At 39.1% G+C, this 19,793-nt stretch overlaps 1 protein-coding gene and 1 long non-coding RNA gene across 3 annotated transcripts in view; both read right to left on the bottom strand.

Annotated features, from left to right (window-relative positions):
- Positions 1–966: 966 nt before the first annotated feature.
- Positions 967–19,793, bottom strand: part of stxbp6l (syntaxin binding protein 6 (amisyn), like) — a 51,344-nt gene continuing 32,517 nt past the window's right edge. Inside the window, exons 6-7 of one of the 2 annotated variants that reach the window (XM_061929837.1) lie at positions 6,790–6,950; positions 967–2,353 (exon numbers count right to left, since the gene is read on the bottom strand). In XM_061929837.1, coding sequence (XP_061785821.1) covers positions 2,330–2,353; positions 6,790–6,950 — 185 coding nt within the window. In that variant the 3' untranslated portion in view covers positions 967–2,329. The remainder of the gene's footprint in view (positions 2,354–6,789; positions 6,951–19,793) is intronic. The other variant, XM_061929838.1, reaches the window with a different exon arrangement.
- LOC133575417 (uncharacterized) lies at positions 10,012–16,401 on the bottom strand. Its single transcript, XR_009811494.2, has 5 exons — positions 16,335–16,401; positions 15,736–15,967; positions 12,141–12,289; positions 11,711–12,019; positions 10,012–10,075 (listed from the first exon to the last, which is right to left on the bottom strand). It is a non-coding gene; the product is annotated as an uncharacterized lncRNA (long non-coding RNA).

Raw genomic sequence — 19,793 nt, 5'->3', positions numbered from 1 at the left:
CCAGGCCTGGAATTACCATGCGTCTATTTGTTCCTAAATGTCGTCAACTTTCTATTTTCACAGGAAAAAAATACATGTACTTTATGCAATTTCATATATTTTAAACATAATCTAATATTGCAACAAATATTATACTATCACATATTCCAAATATCAAAATAAGTACTTAAATATCTGCTTGACTCATGATTTTGAAGCAACTTATCCAGCAAATTGTACAATGTAAAACATGTTTTTCGGTAAATAACTGGTAGCTCAGTTGCCAGAATTTTACTGTAAAAACATGAGACAAAAAAATGTGTAATTAAGTTTTTCCCATGTACACCGTAAAAACAACGACTGTAGATGTTACATTAAAACAGTGGTACTGTTTTCCCATTTACATTTACAGAATAGAGTGTAAAAAAACATGGTACATTTTATGGTAAAATTTCAGCAGCTAAACCTTACTCTAAAATCTACATGTTTTTCTTACAGTGTATGTGAAAATATATAACAATACATAATTGTGTAATGAAGCAATTTAAAATGTATGTATTATTCACTGTTACAAGTGGCCCTTAACTGTGATGTGGCTCCCAATGAAAACGACTTTGACACCCATGGATTAAACACTGTTGCCACGTAAACATTTTTGTTTTGAGTGCATCAAGTGGCTCAAAAAATAATCCACAACACGTAAGAAGAAAAAGTCCAGTAAGAATATTGTTTATTCAAAGCAGGAGTAGCAGCAATGCAAGATGTTATTTAACATGCATACACAGTCATAGTGATGTACTTCAACTTTAGACACACTTTATTGGTTTATTTGCAACAAAACAAAGTATTTCACACATTTATTACAAATGCTTTGGGTTTTTCATGTTGTCGAAATGGAACTGATGTGTATTTCTGGTCTTGTCATCCTCGTCCGGACAGAAGGGTGACACAGCAGTGCGGCTGGATTAAAAGAGACGTCGGAGACGCTTTACTGAACCAAAAGTTGCTTTATTACAAGCGAGCGTCATTATACAGAACTGCAGTTCCTGGACGAGGTCCGGTCAAAAAAATGAGACACTCCTAACTTGGAGAAGCCAAACCATCAGTTGTATATTCATCCTTCCTGACTATATGTGTGGGCTAATTCAAGAGAGCACATCCTGACCGTAAAAGGAGATGTTCGTGTGCAAGTGTCTCCAAAACAACTGCTTTAACTTTAACTTAAATTTTGGCCAGTCTCTTCTCAAGGATAGGGCTATCACTTTTACATTGCGAAGTCCCAATTAGGGCCTCTTTCCTACGAGAAGTGATCCAACCCACCTGCGAATATCAAACTAAGCGGCCTTATCTTATTATGTGCTCAGACTGAAATACCACTGTTTACTTAAACTTGGTGGTTTGCTTTCTCCAAGATGTATATAAACATTCACCATATGCAAAACATAATATGAGTTAATTAATTCACTTCAAAACAACTGAAACAATTCCTGCCAAGAAAATCAAAGATGACTCAAAAAAAACTTGAAATATAAATGGAAGATAGTACACTGGTACTAATATCTATTTAGTCACAGTCACAGTACTAGTAAAAAACGAAGGAGGGGATGAGGATTAAATTAACGCTCCCTCTTTCTACTCCTTTTCGGAAATGTTGAATTGTGCACGGTAATAAATGATGTTGTTTAAAATCATTACTATTACTGTATAATACTTTTGATATGTTTATCCCCTTAGTGGAAAAGTTGTAAATGGTATTTAAGCGACGTATACCTGGCGCATCTTCAGTCTTACTGTAGACATAAATGACATAGACGGACAATGTCGGACACTTTGGTGAGCATGACTAGGACATGGATAAAGACACAACGTGGACACCATACAACACGACAACAACAACACAATCATTAGATTAAATGAATGCAAAAGTGCTTTGGTGGAACAAATCAAATAGACTACATCACCATGTACATGTGTGTATTTTCATGTAACATCCATCCATCCATCCATTTTCTACCGCTTATTCCCTTTGGGGTCGCGGGGGGCGCTGGAGCCTATCTCAGCTACAATCGGGCGGAAGGCGTCGTACACCCTGGACAAGTCGCCACCTCATCGCAGGGCCAACACAGATAGACAGACAACATTCACACTCACATCCACACACTAGGGCCAATTTAGGTATTGTGCAAATCCTATGAAAAGAGGGTTTGTGTGCATCAAGGGAACATCAAAGGTTAACGTTTCACCGCCCAGGAGAAGAAATCCATGACAGGTGATCCTCTTCTAGAAATATTCATTGACGGAGCAGTTTGGAGCATGCAGTGACATCACCCGCTTACTCTCTTGTACGTTTCTACTTCGTGGATTTTAATGCTCTCTGTAAAGACAAAACAACGCTGTTTACAGTGAAATATTGAAAAGTACATTTATTAAGTACTCAACAAATTAACACAATATTAGCCTCATTGAATTCAGCATTTCTCAGTCCCCCCAGGAATTTGCCAATTCACGTAAATTCAAACAATTCCTGCAAATTCCTGCAAATTGCTGCGAATCCCTGCATATTTTGGCCAATCCGCATGCTTTTTGCTAATGGAATTTGTCTCTGAGCGTCACTCAAACGTGCACATCAACTGTCTTATCAAAATGTGTTTGTGTTTGTGTAACAATATATCAACATTGTATTGCTGGAACGGCACACTTGTCGTCCACCCACATAACTCAAACCTACTTCCGAATCCTGTCTTAATCCTAAACCTTCTGGCTATCTATCCATTCATCAATCCATTTTCTTCCGCTTATCCGAGGTCGGGTCACGGCTAACCAGTGACGTGCAGTCAGGGGAGGCAGGTGAGGCGCGGCCTCACGTGCCATCATGGAAAGAAAAAAAATGTAAAAAGAAAAAAATAAATAAAATTGTTATATGTATCCACTGATTATACTATAAAGTTATTTTCCATTTAACTTCACCAGTTTTAGATGATTTTTTATTCAAAATCGCTGAATTTTCACATTTGCCGTTCAAATAATGAGAAGGGACTTGCGGTGAGTCAGCAGCCAGTTGAGGCACGTAACTGCGTTGAGCCTCACCATGGATTGCGCAATGACTCGGCTAACTGCTGGCCTGCTGAGCAGTGAGACCGTATTGCTATATGAATTATATTATACATTTCCATAGTTTAGTTAGCTGAGGTATATAATGCACAGTGTATTTTGTCAACAACTGTATGTGTGTAACGTATTTCTTGTGCTGAGCAATCATAAAACGGCTGCAATAGACGCACTGGCTGAGGCTCGCAGTAATCCCGCCTCCTGGTGGTAGAGGGCGCTAGTGATCCCAGAGATCATTCATGCGACTACTCGGCTGCAGAATAAGTGACAACAAGCAGCAACAGTTAGCAGCGATCGTTTATTTTTTCCTCTTGCCTGAACTTTTAACATGGAGGATTACATATCTAAAATAAAACCGTTTTCTAAACTGGACTTTCAATCGAAGCAGGAGGTAATAATTAAAGGAAGATCTCCATCGAGACAGAGAGACTTTTAAAACTGAAAAAAGATAAGGAAGACTTCTATAAACAAGTTATCGATGCTTTTGTTCAAAAGGAGCTGCGCATGGACTTCATTTATAAGTAAAGGTAAGACCATAATAACGTTTTTTTTATTTTTTATTAAATGTGCTTTTTTGTGTGCTACAGTTTGCATGTGTAAAGTTAAAGTTAAGTTAAAGTACCAATGATTGTCACACACACACTAGGTGTGGTGAAATTTGTCCTCTGCATTTGACCCATCCCCTTGATCACCCCCTGGGAGGGGAGGGGAGCAGTGGGCAGCAGCTGCGCCGCGCCCGGGAATAATTTTTGGTGATTTAACCCCCAATTCCAACCCCTGATGCTGAGTGCCAAGCAGGGAAGAATGCTGGTATGAGCTTTTAAACATAACCCGTTAACTGCTGCCAATCAAATGGTGAATAAGATACTCTTTAGGGTTCATATGTTTGTAAATCTGACTGTGATGAAGTCAGTGCCTCACCAGCCATCAACCTCACCGCACGTCACTGCGGCTAACGTAGTATATAAATATTAACTTCCTTGTTTACAGGTATGTATATATTTATTCTTCTTCAGGGTAAGACAATTATAGAAACATATTCCTATTTGCATTGCTGATTGAGCAAAGAAGCAGCATTTACTTGACAGAGGTGTTGAACTGTGATGAAAAGCTCTCATCCTTATATCAACAGAAATGCTGGAAAATGATGCAGATATGAACCTCAGAATCATATTTTGGCACTTTTCTGACGCATGCTAACTGCAGGGCTGCCACGTTTTAGAAATTGACAAGAGTTAGACTTTGGTGGTATGATGCGTTTGGCCTTTTTAAACACCGATTTTGCCTCAATTGAATAGACTGCAAAGACAAAATATTTAATGCTCGAACTGAGAAATAATCATTAACTTAGAATTTAATGGTAGCAACACATTGTAAAAAAAGTTGGCACAGAGGCATTTTTATCACTGTGTTACATGGCCTTTCCTTTAAACAACACTCAGTAAAGGTTTGGGAACTGAGGAGACCAATTTGTGAAGCTTTTCATGTGGAATTCTTTTCCATTCTTGCTTGATGTACAGCTTAAGTTGTTCAACAGTCCGGGGTCTCCGTTGTCGTACTTTAGGCTTCATAATGCGGCACACATTTTCAACAGGAGACAGGTCTGGACTACAGGCAGTCCAGTCTAGTACCGGCACTCTTTTACTATGAAGCCAGGCTGTTGTAACACTTGGCTTGGCATTGTCTTGCGGATATAAGCAGGGGCGTCCATGATAACGTTGCTTGGATGGCAACATATGTTGCTTTAAAACCTGTATGTACCTTTCAGCATTAATGGTGCTTTCACAGATGTGTAAGTTACCCATGCCTTGGGCACTAATACACCCTCATACCATCACAGATGCTGGCTTTTGAACTTTGCGCCTATAACAGTCCGGATGGTTCTTTTCCTCTTTGGACACGACGTCCACACTTTCCCAAAAAAATTTGAAATGTGGACTCGTCAGACCACAGAACACTTTTCCACTTTGCATCGGTCCATCTTAGATTAGCGCGGGCCCAGCAAAACCGGCGCTGTTTATGGGTGTTGTTGATAAATGGCTTTTGCTTTGCATAGTAGAGTTTTAACTTGCACTTAACAAATGTACGAACAAACTGTAGTTACTGACAGTGGTTTTCTGAAGTGTTCCCAAGCCCATGTGGTGATATCCTTTCCACACTGATGTCGCTTTTTGATGCAGTACCGCCTGAGGGATCTAAGGTCCGTAATATAATCGCTTACGTGCAGTGATTTCTCCAGATTCTCTGAACCTTTTGATGATATTACAGACCGTAGATGGTGAAATCCCTAAATTCCTTGCAATAGCTCGTTGAGAAAAGTTGTTCTTAAACTGTTCGACAATTTGCCCTCGCATTTGTTCACAAAGTGGTGACCCTCGCCCCATCCTTGTTTGTGAATGACTGAGCATTTCATGGAAGCTGCTTTTACACCCAATCATGGCACCCACCTGTTCCCAATTAGCCTGTTCACCTGTGGGATGTTCCAAATAAGTGTTTGATGAGCATTCCTCAACTTTATCAGTCTTTTTTGCCACTTGTGCCAACTTTTTTGAAACATGTTCCAGGCATCAAATTCCAAATGAGCTATTATTTGCAAAAAACAACGTTTTCCAGTTCGAACGTTAAATATCTTGTCTTTGCAGTCTATTCAATTGAATATAGGTTGAAAAGCATTTGCAAATCATTGTATTTTGTTTTTATTTACGATTTACACAACGTGCCAACTTCACCGGTTTTGGGGTTTGTACTTAAGACTAATGTCCTCACCTTCAGCAGCTCTCCCTGCACTGTGGCCTCCAGATGCTCATCTTAATCAACCAAAAATTAAAAATTGAAATCATTTTAACTGTTTTCTCTGCTGACTCTTCTGTCTCGTCCTCTGCATCTGACAATAGAGGTGCGGAACATAGTCCACTCGGACTCAATGTCCAGCAACTCCCTCGCGACATGTTCAAAGCTCTTCTGGAGGTGGGAATTGAAACTCTCTCTGACAGGAGACTCTGCCAGACGTTCCCAGCAGACTCTCACAATGCGTTTGGGCCTACCAGGTCTGTCCGGCATCCTCCCCCACCATCGCAGCCAACTCACCACCAGGTGGTGATCGGTAGAAAGCTCCACCCCTCTCTTCACTCGAGTGTCCAAAACATGAGGCCGCAAATCCGATGACACAACTATGACAAAGTATGAATGTATTGAAATTGCTGGCGTTGGTGTCTCTTGTATTGGTGGTCGTATTGTTGTTGACTGCCATCAAAACTGGTTGAATACATGTAGCGCTTAATTTGAACAGCAGAGGGTGATAAAGCTGCGCCTTAGGTTTAACTGTGTTTAACCACATGCATGCAATGTTTGCTGTGTGTATTAACACTAAACCTTCTATTTTATTCATGTACAATACACAATAGACGTTATACTTTTGTAATGTTCATATTTTCAGTCTTACAAACCCAAATAAAGGAAGCCATATAAAGAAATAAAACGGAGGAAGAAAAATAATTCAAAAGAAGGAGCATGAATCATCGACAAAACTTTGCTTCTGTTTCTTCACGCTGTTAACTATCTGTCTAGCTGCACACGCTGGAAATGAGTAGCGAGGCCAGAAATGAGGGGGCACTTTCTAAAGAAATTTTAGAGACCTTGGACTCTTTATTATGTAGTTGAATAGTCTAGTCCTAAATGTACTTTATGAGATACAGTATTTACCTTGTGAGCATTGTCTGCAAGCTGATGGGCAGCGTGCACCAGCCCCAGAGTCTTGTCTTCAGCTGTAGTCAGTCTGTCCCCGCGCTCGCCCACAGCCACGTTCATCCGATGGACTATATTACCCATAGGGCTCCTTGTCGCCCGCTCTTCAGTTTGACCTGCTTAATACACACAAAATATATAATCTGAATGATTGCGCAGATACAGACATGTAACAACGCCTTATCTAATAATAGTGGTGAATGTAACAAGCTAATACATGTTCACCTCATTATGGAATAACGCCACATTTTGTAGTCTGGAATGCGTTATGTGATAAACGTTGATGCAATTTGTAATAATTTGTTACATATTGCAAAAACGATTACCAAATGTGGGTGCTGCCTAGTTCCTCTTGGCTGCTAACATACATGCAGTACATATACACTGTAAAGATGACCTAAAAAGTGTTTTTTAAATGGATTCTTAAGAAAATTCAACAATATATATTTTTTATTGTTTTATTTTTTTTTTTAAATGATGACTTAATTTACGTATCAAAATAAATGAGAATTGGGATTTGGATTTGAATTGATCTATTCGACACCCCTAATAATAAACCTACTATATCAGTGGTCCCCAACCTTTTTGTCGCTGCGGACCGGTCAACGCTTGAAAATTTTTCCCGCGGACTGGGGGGGGTGATTTTTTTATTTTTTATTTAATAAAGAAATACAATCATGTGTGCTTACGGACTGTATCCCTGCAGACTGTATTGATATATAGTGTATATATTGTGTTTTTATGTTGATTTAATAAAAAAAATATATATATATAAAAATATATTATAATTTTTTTTTTTTCCTTGTGCGGCCCGGTACCAATTGTACCGGTCCGCGGCCCGGTGGTTGGGGACCGCTGTACTATATGACCCTCCGTGAAAGTTTTTGGACTTGTGTTGTTTTTTCCAGTGCGTGGTTTATATGGCAGTCCTTTGATGAGGCTGGATCAATTAATTGTGGACTGGTGTGGTGAATTATACCGTGTATGATTTTCTTATATGATTGTGAGCTAGCATGTGTATTTGGTCACAGAATCCTTTAGAGGATTATTCTACTAAGGAAATATGCCCTTAGATAGCTTCCAAAGTGCACATGTCCATCACATGCTCTCTAGAGAGGGGTGGCTCTTGCCCCCATGACAATTGGAATGCTCAAAGAATGCAGGTTTAGATTTCAAAGAATGCAGGTTTGGATTTTAGGAGTAAGTGTAAAGACATTAGCAACATCTGGTAGGAAGCCCTCACAAGTAGGAGTAGAGGATAGGGGTCGGAGGTCACCAGACTCAAACCGATCACAGGAAATAGGTTGACTGGGCTTTGTCCAGACTGGCCAGATCCCAGGCTAGAGTTACGAAGAGTGGGGGTCTTCGTGTAAAAGGTATTTAAGGACAGTGTTCTGAGAAGACATCAGAAGAGCAATCAGGCCCATACTCTTTCTCCTGGAAGCTTCATCATTGCTTTTTTATGTTTTCATAGCTAAAAGTCTGCCAATTATATATTATTTAACGTCCTTGGCTGGTGTTATCGACTCATCCTTCTTCAGTATGGTGCAGACTAACAGTGCTGTGTGACGACTGCTTCACCAAGGCAGCTCCACCCATAGCAAAAATGTGCTTGCTCATCTGTTGCTTAATCTCGTATCTTGAGAACATTTTGAGCTTCTCATATCTGTCTAATTCTGTGATCAATTGTTTCTCTTTTACTGCTTCTAAGGGACCCTTAGGAGCAATAAATAAGCTAAAAAGAGACAAGACATCACTGAGACAAAGGAGGTTGAGTTGAGACAACCATTTGAGCAATATTTGAGAAGTGGGATACACTGAGGAGAGCTCATACATGTATGCCACTGATCTCAATTGTGTCTCATTTATTTTGAAGGAGAATTAAAGAGAAAGAAATGAGATGTATGAGCAATAAAAGAGATCTTATGTATGTCTCTTTCATGTCTTGATTATTTCTCTTAAATGTCTTAACAAAGCCATCATATCTCAAATTTGAGAATAATGAGAACAAATTGAGAGTGCAATTTAAATATTCGTTATCTGACTTAATTAGAAATAACACTAAAAAAATACTCAAATATTGAGCGGTGTATCACTTTATTTGGCTACACACAAATACAAAATATAAGATATGAAAATAGATTAAATACAACAATTTAAATGTAGTTAATTAGTACATACATAATGTACATATTGACATTCACAATAATTAAAACAACATAGAAAACAATATACAAAAAATAAAACAAATACAAAACTAAATGAATTTAACCTTAAGTACTCACTTTGTTGTTGTGAAAAAGTCCGGTGTAGTTTTTTTTTAACTCCTTGTTGAGCAAACCATGTACCGTAGTTAAAAAAAACACCTGACTTAATCTCAGTAAGAGGGTGAGTAAATGACAAAATTTCCATTTTGGAAATATTCCAAGGAAAAACTGAAATACATTTATAAAATTGTAACCGTGGTGTTTGGAACTGGTCTACATATAAAAAATAATCACACATTGAACACCAAGGATACTTAACATTTTTTACCTCAGGGCCCGACCAACTTTTCCACTACAGAGGGGTCTGGGACCCACTCAAATACAAACACTGAATTAGTCATCTTACACTAAAGTGTATTACAACTGAGTACCATTGCGGCCCATATGGACGGACCACAGCTAAGAAACAGATATTTATTGGCGGCCCCCAAGGGGTATTCGCAGCCAAACAGTGGGCCCCAGCCCTATGATTAAGAAACACTGTTGTAAACAATAGAACAGCCTCCTGCGATAACAATATAACATTTGGTACATAAATGATTATTAAAACATTTTGAAATTGGTTACAAAAGCTACTAATATACCTGATTATGTAAGCAGTAACATACTGCGTCATTTCCGTTTTTTATTTGGAAACAGCTTTGTACTGTGAAGGGATATTAGCCGCTAGCTTGTTAGTGAGGTTGCATCAGTGCCAAATTTGCGAGACACAGCACAGCTCAATATGCATTGTCACAGTATAACGTGGTACTAAAAGCTACATCATAGGGCATTTTTATACAATATATACTGCGCAACCCCAGACCAAAATATCAACATGTTTACAAAGGAAACATCCTACCCCAGAATGAACTTGGCAGGTACAAGGGCCTACTTAAAACCTGCTCTTGCCCAACATTTGTTTACCAAAGCTTGCTTGAGCTTGGCCTCTTCAATATTGTCCCAATCAGGAAGGGTACCGCATCTCAGGACATACGCTGTAAGGCAAGAACATAATAATCAGGCATTCGTAATTTTGCCACATCCGAGTTTCTACAGGTATCAAATCTATGCAATGCAATAATAATAATAATGCAAATCTAATTTAATGCTTTTTAACGCCATTTTTTTGGTACTTAAAAAAATTTAATGCCCATGTGCGACTGCATATAGTTATTATATATAGTCAAAAGCCTACAATTATCTGTATACACACAGTTGTAAGCATTAGACAAGTTAATTAGTTGAAAAGTTTAGATTAACTGTTACTCTCTCGTGTATTAGAATTGGCTTACAAAACTGTTTAATTGGAGAATGTATTTTTATTTATTTATTTTTCTGGAGTAGCATATAGTGTTTTGACTGTGTGCATGGCCGTAGAATGGCCAATTAAAAGGTTCCGTCCATCGAAAAATTTAAAGGAGAACTGCACTTAAGCCCTCTAAACAAACATCCAATTCTGCATCAGATGATCAATATAATATACCCATAAGCCATTTTTTTAGTTGTGTCTGTTTAAAACATGCTGTAAATATATATATATTCTCTGAAAATGTCTTATAATAGCCACAAACTGGAGGATACCATTTTACAATTACAATTTGTTTTAAAATAGTTAAAAGGTTTTATAGAATAATAAATGAACATCATACTAGGATTGCAAATTATGCATGTGTTTGGACATGGATGATCGATTTAAACATTTTAGAAAAATACAGAACGGTATTTGGAAAAATGGCAATAAAATGCATTAAAAAAAAGTTATGTCAATTATATTAATTTGCCGATATTGAATATATTGTATTTTACACCCTCTCTGTTGTTTAAAATGTTTACAGTAAATAGCAAGTTATGTATCAAGTATCCAGCAGCTGAAGGAACTCGTATTAATTTATTGTGGGAACGTCAGAGAATAAAAGAGTTGTGGTCTGCTGTGAAAATTGCCTTGTTTGTCCATCCTAAGCCATAACTTGAGGCGCCTGCGTCACGACAGTTGCTAATGTTAGCCAAGTTAGCTCATATGTGTTGAAGTGGAGGTGATTGAAATAAACGAGTCGTGTATGAAAAAAGCTCAGCTTCCCCATTATCCTGACATGATGTCCCAGTTAAGGACTACACGCCTACAGTGACCAAAAAATGGAAAAGTTTAGGCCCCCATAGCAGTTTCATTGTGCCGTATTGAGGCAGTGCTTTTGTCGCGTTCCCACCTTACAATACCTCTTGTATGCAGTTTGGCAGCTTCAGCTAAAAGAATAAACACACACACAGACAGATGTAGCAATTTCGAGGTTCTTAAGTTAATTTAAAAAAAATGTTTTCCGTTTGACATATTGACTATCGGCCATGTCCTACAATTGTATTACATTTTTTAAATGCCTCTGGACATTTAAAAAATTGGTGCACATACAGTACATTAATACACACAACCACACTTCAAGTTGATGGACATAACACTATATTGCTTATCACAATGCTAGTTTTTTGGCCAATCACAAACTGTAATTATGTAACATTCAGTTATGCTTCTCATGTGCTATAATCGATAAGGGATCAAACTTTCTCGTATTGAACTTCTATTTAATTATTGTTACACAATTTTGGCCTGAAAACACCCTCAGTTTGGGAAAACTTACTTGGGATTTCTTCAACTTTTTTCCGGTCAAGGATGCGCTTTCCTGTTCCTGCAGGTTTGTTTCCAGGGCGACCAAAAGCGACAGCATTTTGACACTCCTCAACTGTAAAAAAGTGGTCAAAAAGTGCGTGGAATAAACGCATGCAATTGGGCTTTGAAGCATGACTCATGGCAGCAAGGCGGAACGAGGACATGAATACGCCGCTGTCAGGAAAGAGCTCCTGCTGGCCCGATTGTTGAGGAGGGCCATCGCTGTATTTGTCACTAACGAGGTCGCAGAGAGTTTGGAGTACTCTGACTTGGTCCGGATCTGAAAGGGAAAAAATAGCACAAACAATACCCGAATGAGAAAATAATGTGTTCAAGGCCAAATCACAAATTTACGTAAACAAAATAATTACATCATGAATAAATTAGCATTAATTACATGCCTATTTTCAAGAGGACTTCTTCGGTTTGTTGCTTTTCTCGCAGGATTTTTTCGAACTCCTCCCAACATCCATCACATGGCGTCCATGATTTTTCTGTCTGCAGTCGATATGAGATAGTGTCCTCGACAGATGGGTTGCCTGCATCTCTCCTGTCAAAAGAGATGAGAAATACTGAACTACAAAAAAATTACTGAAATGACCCACATTTTAACCTCCAGCGGCCAAAGTGGACCTTAGTCTATGTACAGTGAGGAGAACAAGTATTTAATAGACTGCAAAATATAAAACAAAACAAAAAATCACATTGTATGTTTTCAGGTAATTTGCATTTTTTTTCCATGGAATTGATCACCTAGAAACCTCTTTTGGGAGTACCGTATTTTCCGCACTATAAGGCGCACCGGATTATTAGCCGCACCTTCTATGAATTACATATTTCATAATTTTGTCCACCAATAAGCCGCCCCGGACTATAAGCCGCGCCTACGCTGCGCTAAAGTGAATGTCAAAAAAACAGTCAGATAGGTCAGTCAAACTTTAATAATATATTAAAAACCAGCGTTCTAACAACTCTGTTCACTCCCAAAATGTACGCAAATGTGCAATCACAAACATAGTAAAATTCAAAATAGTGCAGCGCAATAGCAACATAATGTTGCTCGAACGTTAATGTCACAACACACAAAATAAACATAGCGCTTACTTTCTGAAGTTATTCTTCATTCGTAAATCCTTCGTCTTCGGTGTCCGAAGTGAAAAGTTGGGCAAATTTACGATCCACTGGCAGATGTTGGCGTCGTCTGGCGCTGCCTACTCGTCTTAGTGAAGGTGTGTTCGCCTTCTGTCTTCCATTGTTCCCACGCAGTTAGCAGTCTAGCTTCGAATGCCCTGTTGACACCAATATCTAGCGGCTGGAGGTCTTTTGTCAATCCACCCGGAATGACGGCGAGTATTGAATTAAGCGTGTCAGCGTGTCTCTCAATGTGCTGTTATGAGCTAGCAAATATAACAACTACACTACCCAGCATGCAACGATAGTTACAAGCATGCGCGGTAGCCCTGAGAAGTTCCCACGCAGTTAGCAGTCTAGCTTCGAATGCCCTGTTGACACCAATATCTAGCGGCTGGAGGTCTTTTGTCAATCCACCCGGAATGACGGCGAGTATTGAATTAAGCGCGTCTCTCAATGTGCTGTTATGAGCTAGCAAATATAACAACTACACTACCCAGCATGCAACGATAGTTACGAGCATGCGCAGTAGCCCTGAGAAGCGATGTTGTATGCTGGGAGTTCGAATGTGGTTATGAGCACGCTGTGAGAAAACGTTGAGAACTCAGTTAACACGCCTCGTCTGCATTATTTATAATTAGACAGACAACACACTTAATAGGAGCCATTTGGGGTCTTTACATAAACACACAAATGGAAATGAAACGTCACATATCCCAGCATGCACCGCGCGCTTCTTCTACGGGGAAAAAAGATGGCGGCTGTTTACCGTAGTTGCGAGACCTAAACTTTATGAAAATGAATCGTAATAAAGCGCACCGGGTTATAAGGCGCACTGTTAGCTTTTGAGAAAATTTGTGGTTTTTAGGTGCGCCTTATAGTGCGGAAAATACGGTATATTTGAAGTATCAAATATGGATATCATGCAAAAAGATGCACATTAATTACTTTTTAAAAAATTCATACAATGTGATTTTATGGATTTTTGTTTTGGATTCTATCACTTACAATTGAAGTGTACCTATAATGATAATAATAATAATAATAATAATAATAATAAAAGTAACAGACCTCAAACTACAAAATCAGCAGTGTATAAATGATTTGTTCTCCTCACTCTATGATGGACAGTACCAATAATGAAAATAAATGTACCATGACCAAAATTGACCATGTCTACAATCATTCTGTACAGTACTCCTAAACAAAAACATTTCACATCAAAGACAAAGGAACTGGACCAATACTGAAGATGAAATCTTCTTGACTGCAAGGAAATAGACAACTCACTTAGTCAACAATACCAACAGATTATGACAGATTTTACAATATTAAGTTATACATAACATTGACTATCACCAAAAAGTTATTACTTTATATATCTCAGGATTATTTATGAAATGTACAATTAAGTATAAACTGTCAAACCAGTACTTATATTTGGATTAAAAAATGTTTTTAAACTATGGCATATTGAGATTTCCGCCTTAACTACTTTCTTTCACACAGGAAGTACAGGCATGTGAGCAGCACCCATTGACAAAAGAGGAAAATTTACAAAAAAGAGGAACATTTCTATCTGCACGTAGTGCTCCCACGCAAGCCCCGAAAATATTTTCTTTAAGAATCAATACTACATAGCCCTGGGCCAATAAAACAATAAATATATATCGCAATGGACACATAATGATATAAATATTAAATGTGTTCGATAAAATATTTGAGCAAGCAAGATTCGCTGCATGAGGTCACTCGCGCTTTGGGAACCCAGGAAACAGAAAACAGGAAGTGTCACTGAGCAATGGGAGGGACATGCTATAACAGACAATCAGTTAACAGTATTTACTGAGCAATGGAAGGGATACGCCAACAGCCAATCACGTAACAGTATCAACAACAAGTAAGCTAGCTCGATGATGCTAATTATGCTAACTAGCAAGCTTGTTTTGGTTTCCCTGTCCTGAAATTCAGTGCGGTGTTTAGGGAAGAGCAACAGCAAGTACCTGCGGCCGAGGCGAGCGTTCCATAAATTTTGTTTGGATCCTATTTTTTTATATTGTTTACTTAATTCATCCATGGAACTTTTGTTATTGTTGAAAGCTCCGGATCGGACAGGTTTTCACGGGACACATTTCTGGTGTTGTGTGTTGCTCTGAGAACCCACGGGTGTTTAGTTAATGCTCGATTGCTGATAAGAAAGCAAAGTTAGCTCTGTTTTTTGACACTCATCCTTCAACCCCCATCCTTACACTACTTTTATTTATATTTGTATATATTTTAATTTATATTTAATTTTTAAAAATGCGGAATTTATATTTTGACGTGAAACTGAATGTTTAAAAACGTAGATTTCTTCTGTTAAGAAAGTATATATTGTGTAACTATTTTTTTTCCTCAATAAAACTTGTTTATAAGATTTCAGTGTGTGTTCAAGTACTTCTTGAGCACATTTATCAATACTGTGATAACAATTGTAACCATGACATGAAATGTTAATTTTTTTACTCCCTAGTTTTGACACATGATATTGTAGAGTGGATATTTACACTCTATGAACATTTTGACCATGATTAAAAAGTAATAAAATGATGGCAAATAATTGTTTTCAGGGTCCACAAGTTCAGAACTTTTAATCCTGAAATCAAAGTGGATACAGATGTTGGGGTTTTGGCAATGAAATACATTAAATATTTGTATTTGTCATTCACATACTATTTACTGAAACAATTATTTGATGGCAGATAAAATAATATTTCAGTTAATGCTGTTTTTTTGGTTTGGAAATTCACCAAATTTGATTTTATAAAGATGAAAAGTTTTGAACTTGTAGCCCCATAGGCATGAGGTAATAAATGTCAATCTTACCCATAGGGTGGTGGTGGTGGTCCAACAGTGTTGCTGCCTGTTACAAGTCCCCCGTCACTTTTCCTGAAATATATTCAACAGTTGCCCTATAAAATTTACCATCTGACCACTTTGCTAAAACATGTTCTAAGATCTAAGATCTGCACAGGAGCTTCATCTCTTGACAAAATGTCTGCTCCAGTAAAGATTTTGCCGGTATAACCGTCCTCCCATCTGACGAAGGCCAAACACCCTGAAAGAGAGAGTGCAAAAGAGAAAGTGTTTAAAAATTTTTTATTTGAGTATAAAAATTTGGACTGGTATTTGTCACCTCATTTGGACAACAATGTTATGATTATTCCCTCTCCCCATCCCTATATGCATTTTAAAGCATATGCAGTAGGGTGAGCTTGCCCATCGCTGTCTTAGAGGTGTGTGGCCTCGTTACAATTAGGGTACTGTTACTAACCTTCTTGGGGCGACTTTCCCAAGGTGGCATTCTCAGCTGTTCTTTAAATACTAAACAAACTAATAAAGTCCTTTTTCCAGTTTGTTAGCTACATGTAACACGGCAATTTGGCTTAACCGTAGTCCGCTTTGCCACACATACAGAGACTTACCAGATTGGTCATTTGGGGGAGGAGAATTATGCAGGTCCTTCATTCTTTGTGGGAACTCTTAACCTCTTATCATTTTCTTTTTGTCCATCCTGTTAATGAAAAAATAAATTTTGTATCACAAACTGGGGATAGGTTGATTGGCAACACTAAATTGACGCGAGTGTGTGAATGTAGTCTGTCGATCTGTGTTTACTTGTCCAGGGTGTACCCCGCCTTCCGCCCTAGCGCAGTTGGGATAGGCTCCAGCACCCTCCACGACACGGAAGGGAAAAGCAGTAGAAAATAGATAGATGGATGGAACTATAATATAAATGGAAAGTATTTACATATATGGGGTCACTTCATATGGATGTTAACTTTTTGGGTAAATCATATTTAACTTCTGTCAAAAACAAGTAAACAAAATGATTGTTTATGATCGTTCTGGCTATAGTAAAAAAAAACTCAACCCGGACAGTTTAATTCTTATCTATTTTGGGGTGCGGGGGGCTTGATGGCACCTTTTTATAATAGGGTACATATTAATAAAGTTATGGCATTTTTAACAAAAAAGGTCATGAATAAAATATTGAGCCCCAATGACTTTGTATTGAAGAGGTTGACCATAAATTAGTGCATTTTGACCAGGTTAAGACAATCATAACTTTTTAAACATGTATCACAGGAAAATTATTCTTATAACTCGTAAGAGGTTCCGCAGCCTCCGAAGCAGAACCTCCAGGTTCTGTAACAGCTTCTTCCCTCAGGCCGTAAGGCTCTTGAACGCATCATAATGAAATTATCCCCTCAACTCCCCCCAAAATGGATTAACTCGCTGGAATAAAAAAGACAATATAACATACATCCATAAACGTGGACGCATGTGAAAAAGTGCAATATATTTATCTGTACAGTAACCTATTTATTTATTTATATATGCACCTTATTGCTTTTTTATCCCGCACTACCATTAGCTTATGTAACACAATTTTGTTCCTATTTGTACTGTAAAGTTCAAATTTGAATGACAATAAAAAGGAAGTCTAAGTCTAACTAGTCTTAACAAGACCTGTCTGATAATGCTAGTTTCATTTAAATGAATTAATGTTTCAAATTTTACACACATAGCTACTTTATTTTTCAATATATATGCAGTTTATATGATCAATAGCGTGATACAATACATACTGGCCACTGCCAGCTAGTAAGCAAATGTACTGCTGCTTTCAAAATGGCGGGGCACATTTGTCAATCATTGAACACTTTTGGGTTGCCGGTAGTAAATCGGACACGTTTCCAGTGAGGGTTGGACTCCGCCAAGGCTGCCCTTTGTCACCGATTCTGTTCATAACTTTTATGGACAGAATTTCTAGGCGCAGTCAAGGCGTTGAGGGGATCTGGTTTGGTGGCTGCAGGATTAGGTCTCTGCTTTTTGCAGATGTGGTCCTGATGGCTTCATCTGGCCAGGATCTTCAGCTCTCACTGGATCGGTTCGCAGCTGAGTGTGAAGCGACTGGGATGAGAATCAGCACCTCCAAGTCCGAGTCCATGGTTCTCGCCCGGAAAAGGGTGGAGTGCCATCTCCGGGTTGGGAAGGAGATCTTGCCCCAAGTGGAGGAGTTCAAGTACCTCGGAGTCTTGTTCACGAGTGGGGGAAGAGTGGATCGTGAGATCGACAGACGGATCGGTGCGGCGTCTTCAGTAATGCGGACGCTGTATCGATCCGTTGTGGTGAAGAAGGAGCTGAGCCGGAAGGCAAAGCTCTCAATTTACCGGTCGATCTACGTTCCCATCCTCACCTATGGTCATGAGCTTTGGGTTATGACCGAAAGGACAAGATCACGGGTACAAGCGGCCGAAATGAGTTTCCTCCGCCGGGTGGCGGGGCTCTCCCTTAGAGATAGGGTGAGAAGCTCTGCCATCCGGGAGGAGCTCAAAGTAAAGCCGCTGCTCCTCCACATCGAGAGGAGCCAGATGAGTTGGTTCGGGCATCTGGTCAGGATGCCACCCGAACGCCTCCCTAGGGAGGTGTTTAGGGCACGTCCCACCGGTAGGAGGCCGCGGGGAAGACCCAGGACACGTTGGGAAGACTATGTCTCCCGGCTGGCCTGGGAACGCCTCGGGGTCCCACAGGAAGAGCTGGACGAAGTGGCTGGGGAGAGGGAAGTCTGGGCTTCCCTGCTTAAGCTGCTGCCCCCGCGACCCGACCTCGGATAAGCGGAAGAAGATGGATGGATGGATGGATGAACACTTTTGGATGTCATCTCTTATTTATTAAAACTAGCCAGCCATACCAATAAAATGCAGCCCGGACCTTCTTTGTCGATTGTTACTTTACTTACAACAGTATTATAAAAATGTTTAAAGTCAAACCCCCAAATTAATATGCACTGTATAATCTAATTGTGAAGGTCATTATGTATACTAACATTACTTGCTGGGCAGGCGCCATTAGCGTTACCACAACCTCTCAAAGGACCACTCGTTGTCACAACAGTTAAATATTTTCACTTCACAACATTACATGGTTAACCAACTAAAAAATATTAGGATACTTACCTCTCCAAGTCTTCTGTCACAAGCGTTGCGGTTGTCGTTTCCAAAAACGTTCCCGCTTCTTCTTCTCTTTCTTCTTCTTCCTCGTTTTCGTTCGAGGTCGGCGCACACAACGTTAAAATGTTACGCCACCTACTGTTTTCCCGCTTCTTCTTCTTCTGACGTTGATGGCAAACAACGCGTCATGTCCGCCGCTGTCTGATAGAAGGCGTGAATTTTCTGAATTGCCTTCCTTTGAAAGTTACACATAGCCAAAAATGGCTATTTTCAGATGGACATACAAGGAGAAAATCAACTTTATCTAAATTTTGAGATGTGGATCTGTCTCATCAACATTCTCGCGAGATTTGGCACGGCGTCCCATGAATCTGTCCAATCATATTTGCTCTTCCTGGAAAACACGCATGCGCATTTAGTGGGCGAATGTGACTTGTATCGATTGGAGTAAACAATTCAGCATCGAAGGAATAACGACTGAAAGTAAGTAATACCATTTATTGTTTTTGTTTTGGTATTTAAATTACTTTAACACACACGAGTTATTATTCATCAAACTAATGTAACGTCACTGTGTTACGAAAATAGAGCTATAAATGCCGCATTCAACGGCGCAACCACCTTGCTCGAAGCTATGATACTTACCTCCACCGAGGCATCGCAAGTGATAAGATTACATCCCATAGTGAAATAACAATGATAGACATAAATGTACAGAGAACATTGGGAGTGGAACAATATAAATTACTGAACATACACTGCTTCAACATAATATAGAGTTTTACATTTACAAGAAGTTTCACTGTGTATTCCAGCAACCTTTGTCTGTATTCACATAGTATACATGGTGTTTACGTGACGTCACACATCCGGGTTATCCCGGGTCATCCACCATCTTGGGAGGCAAACAAAACACACCTGGCCTAG

Source organism: Nerophis lumbriciformis, linkage group LG34, assembly GCF_033978685.3.
Source record: "Nerophis lumbriciformis linkage group LG34, RoL_Nlum_v2.1, whole genome shotgun sequence".
Taxonomy (NCBI): Eukaryota; Metazoa; Chordata; class Actinopteri; order Syngnathiformes; family Syngnathidae; genus Nerophis; species Nerophis lumbriciformis.
The sequence above is the reverse complement of the archived record's forward strand: the minus strand, read 5'-3'. Positions and strand labels throughout refer to the sequence as shown.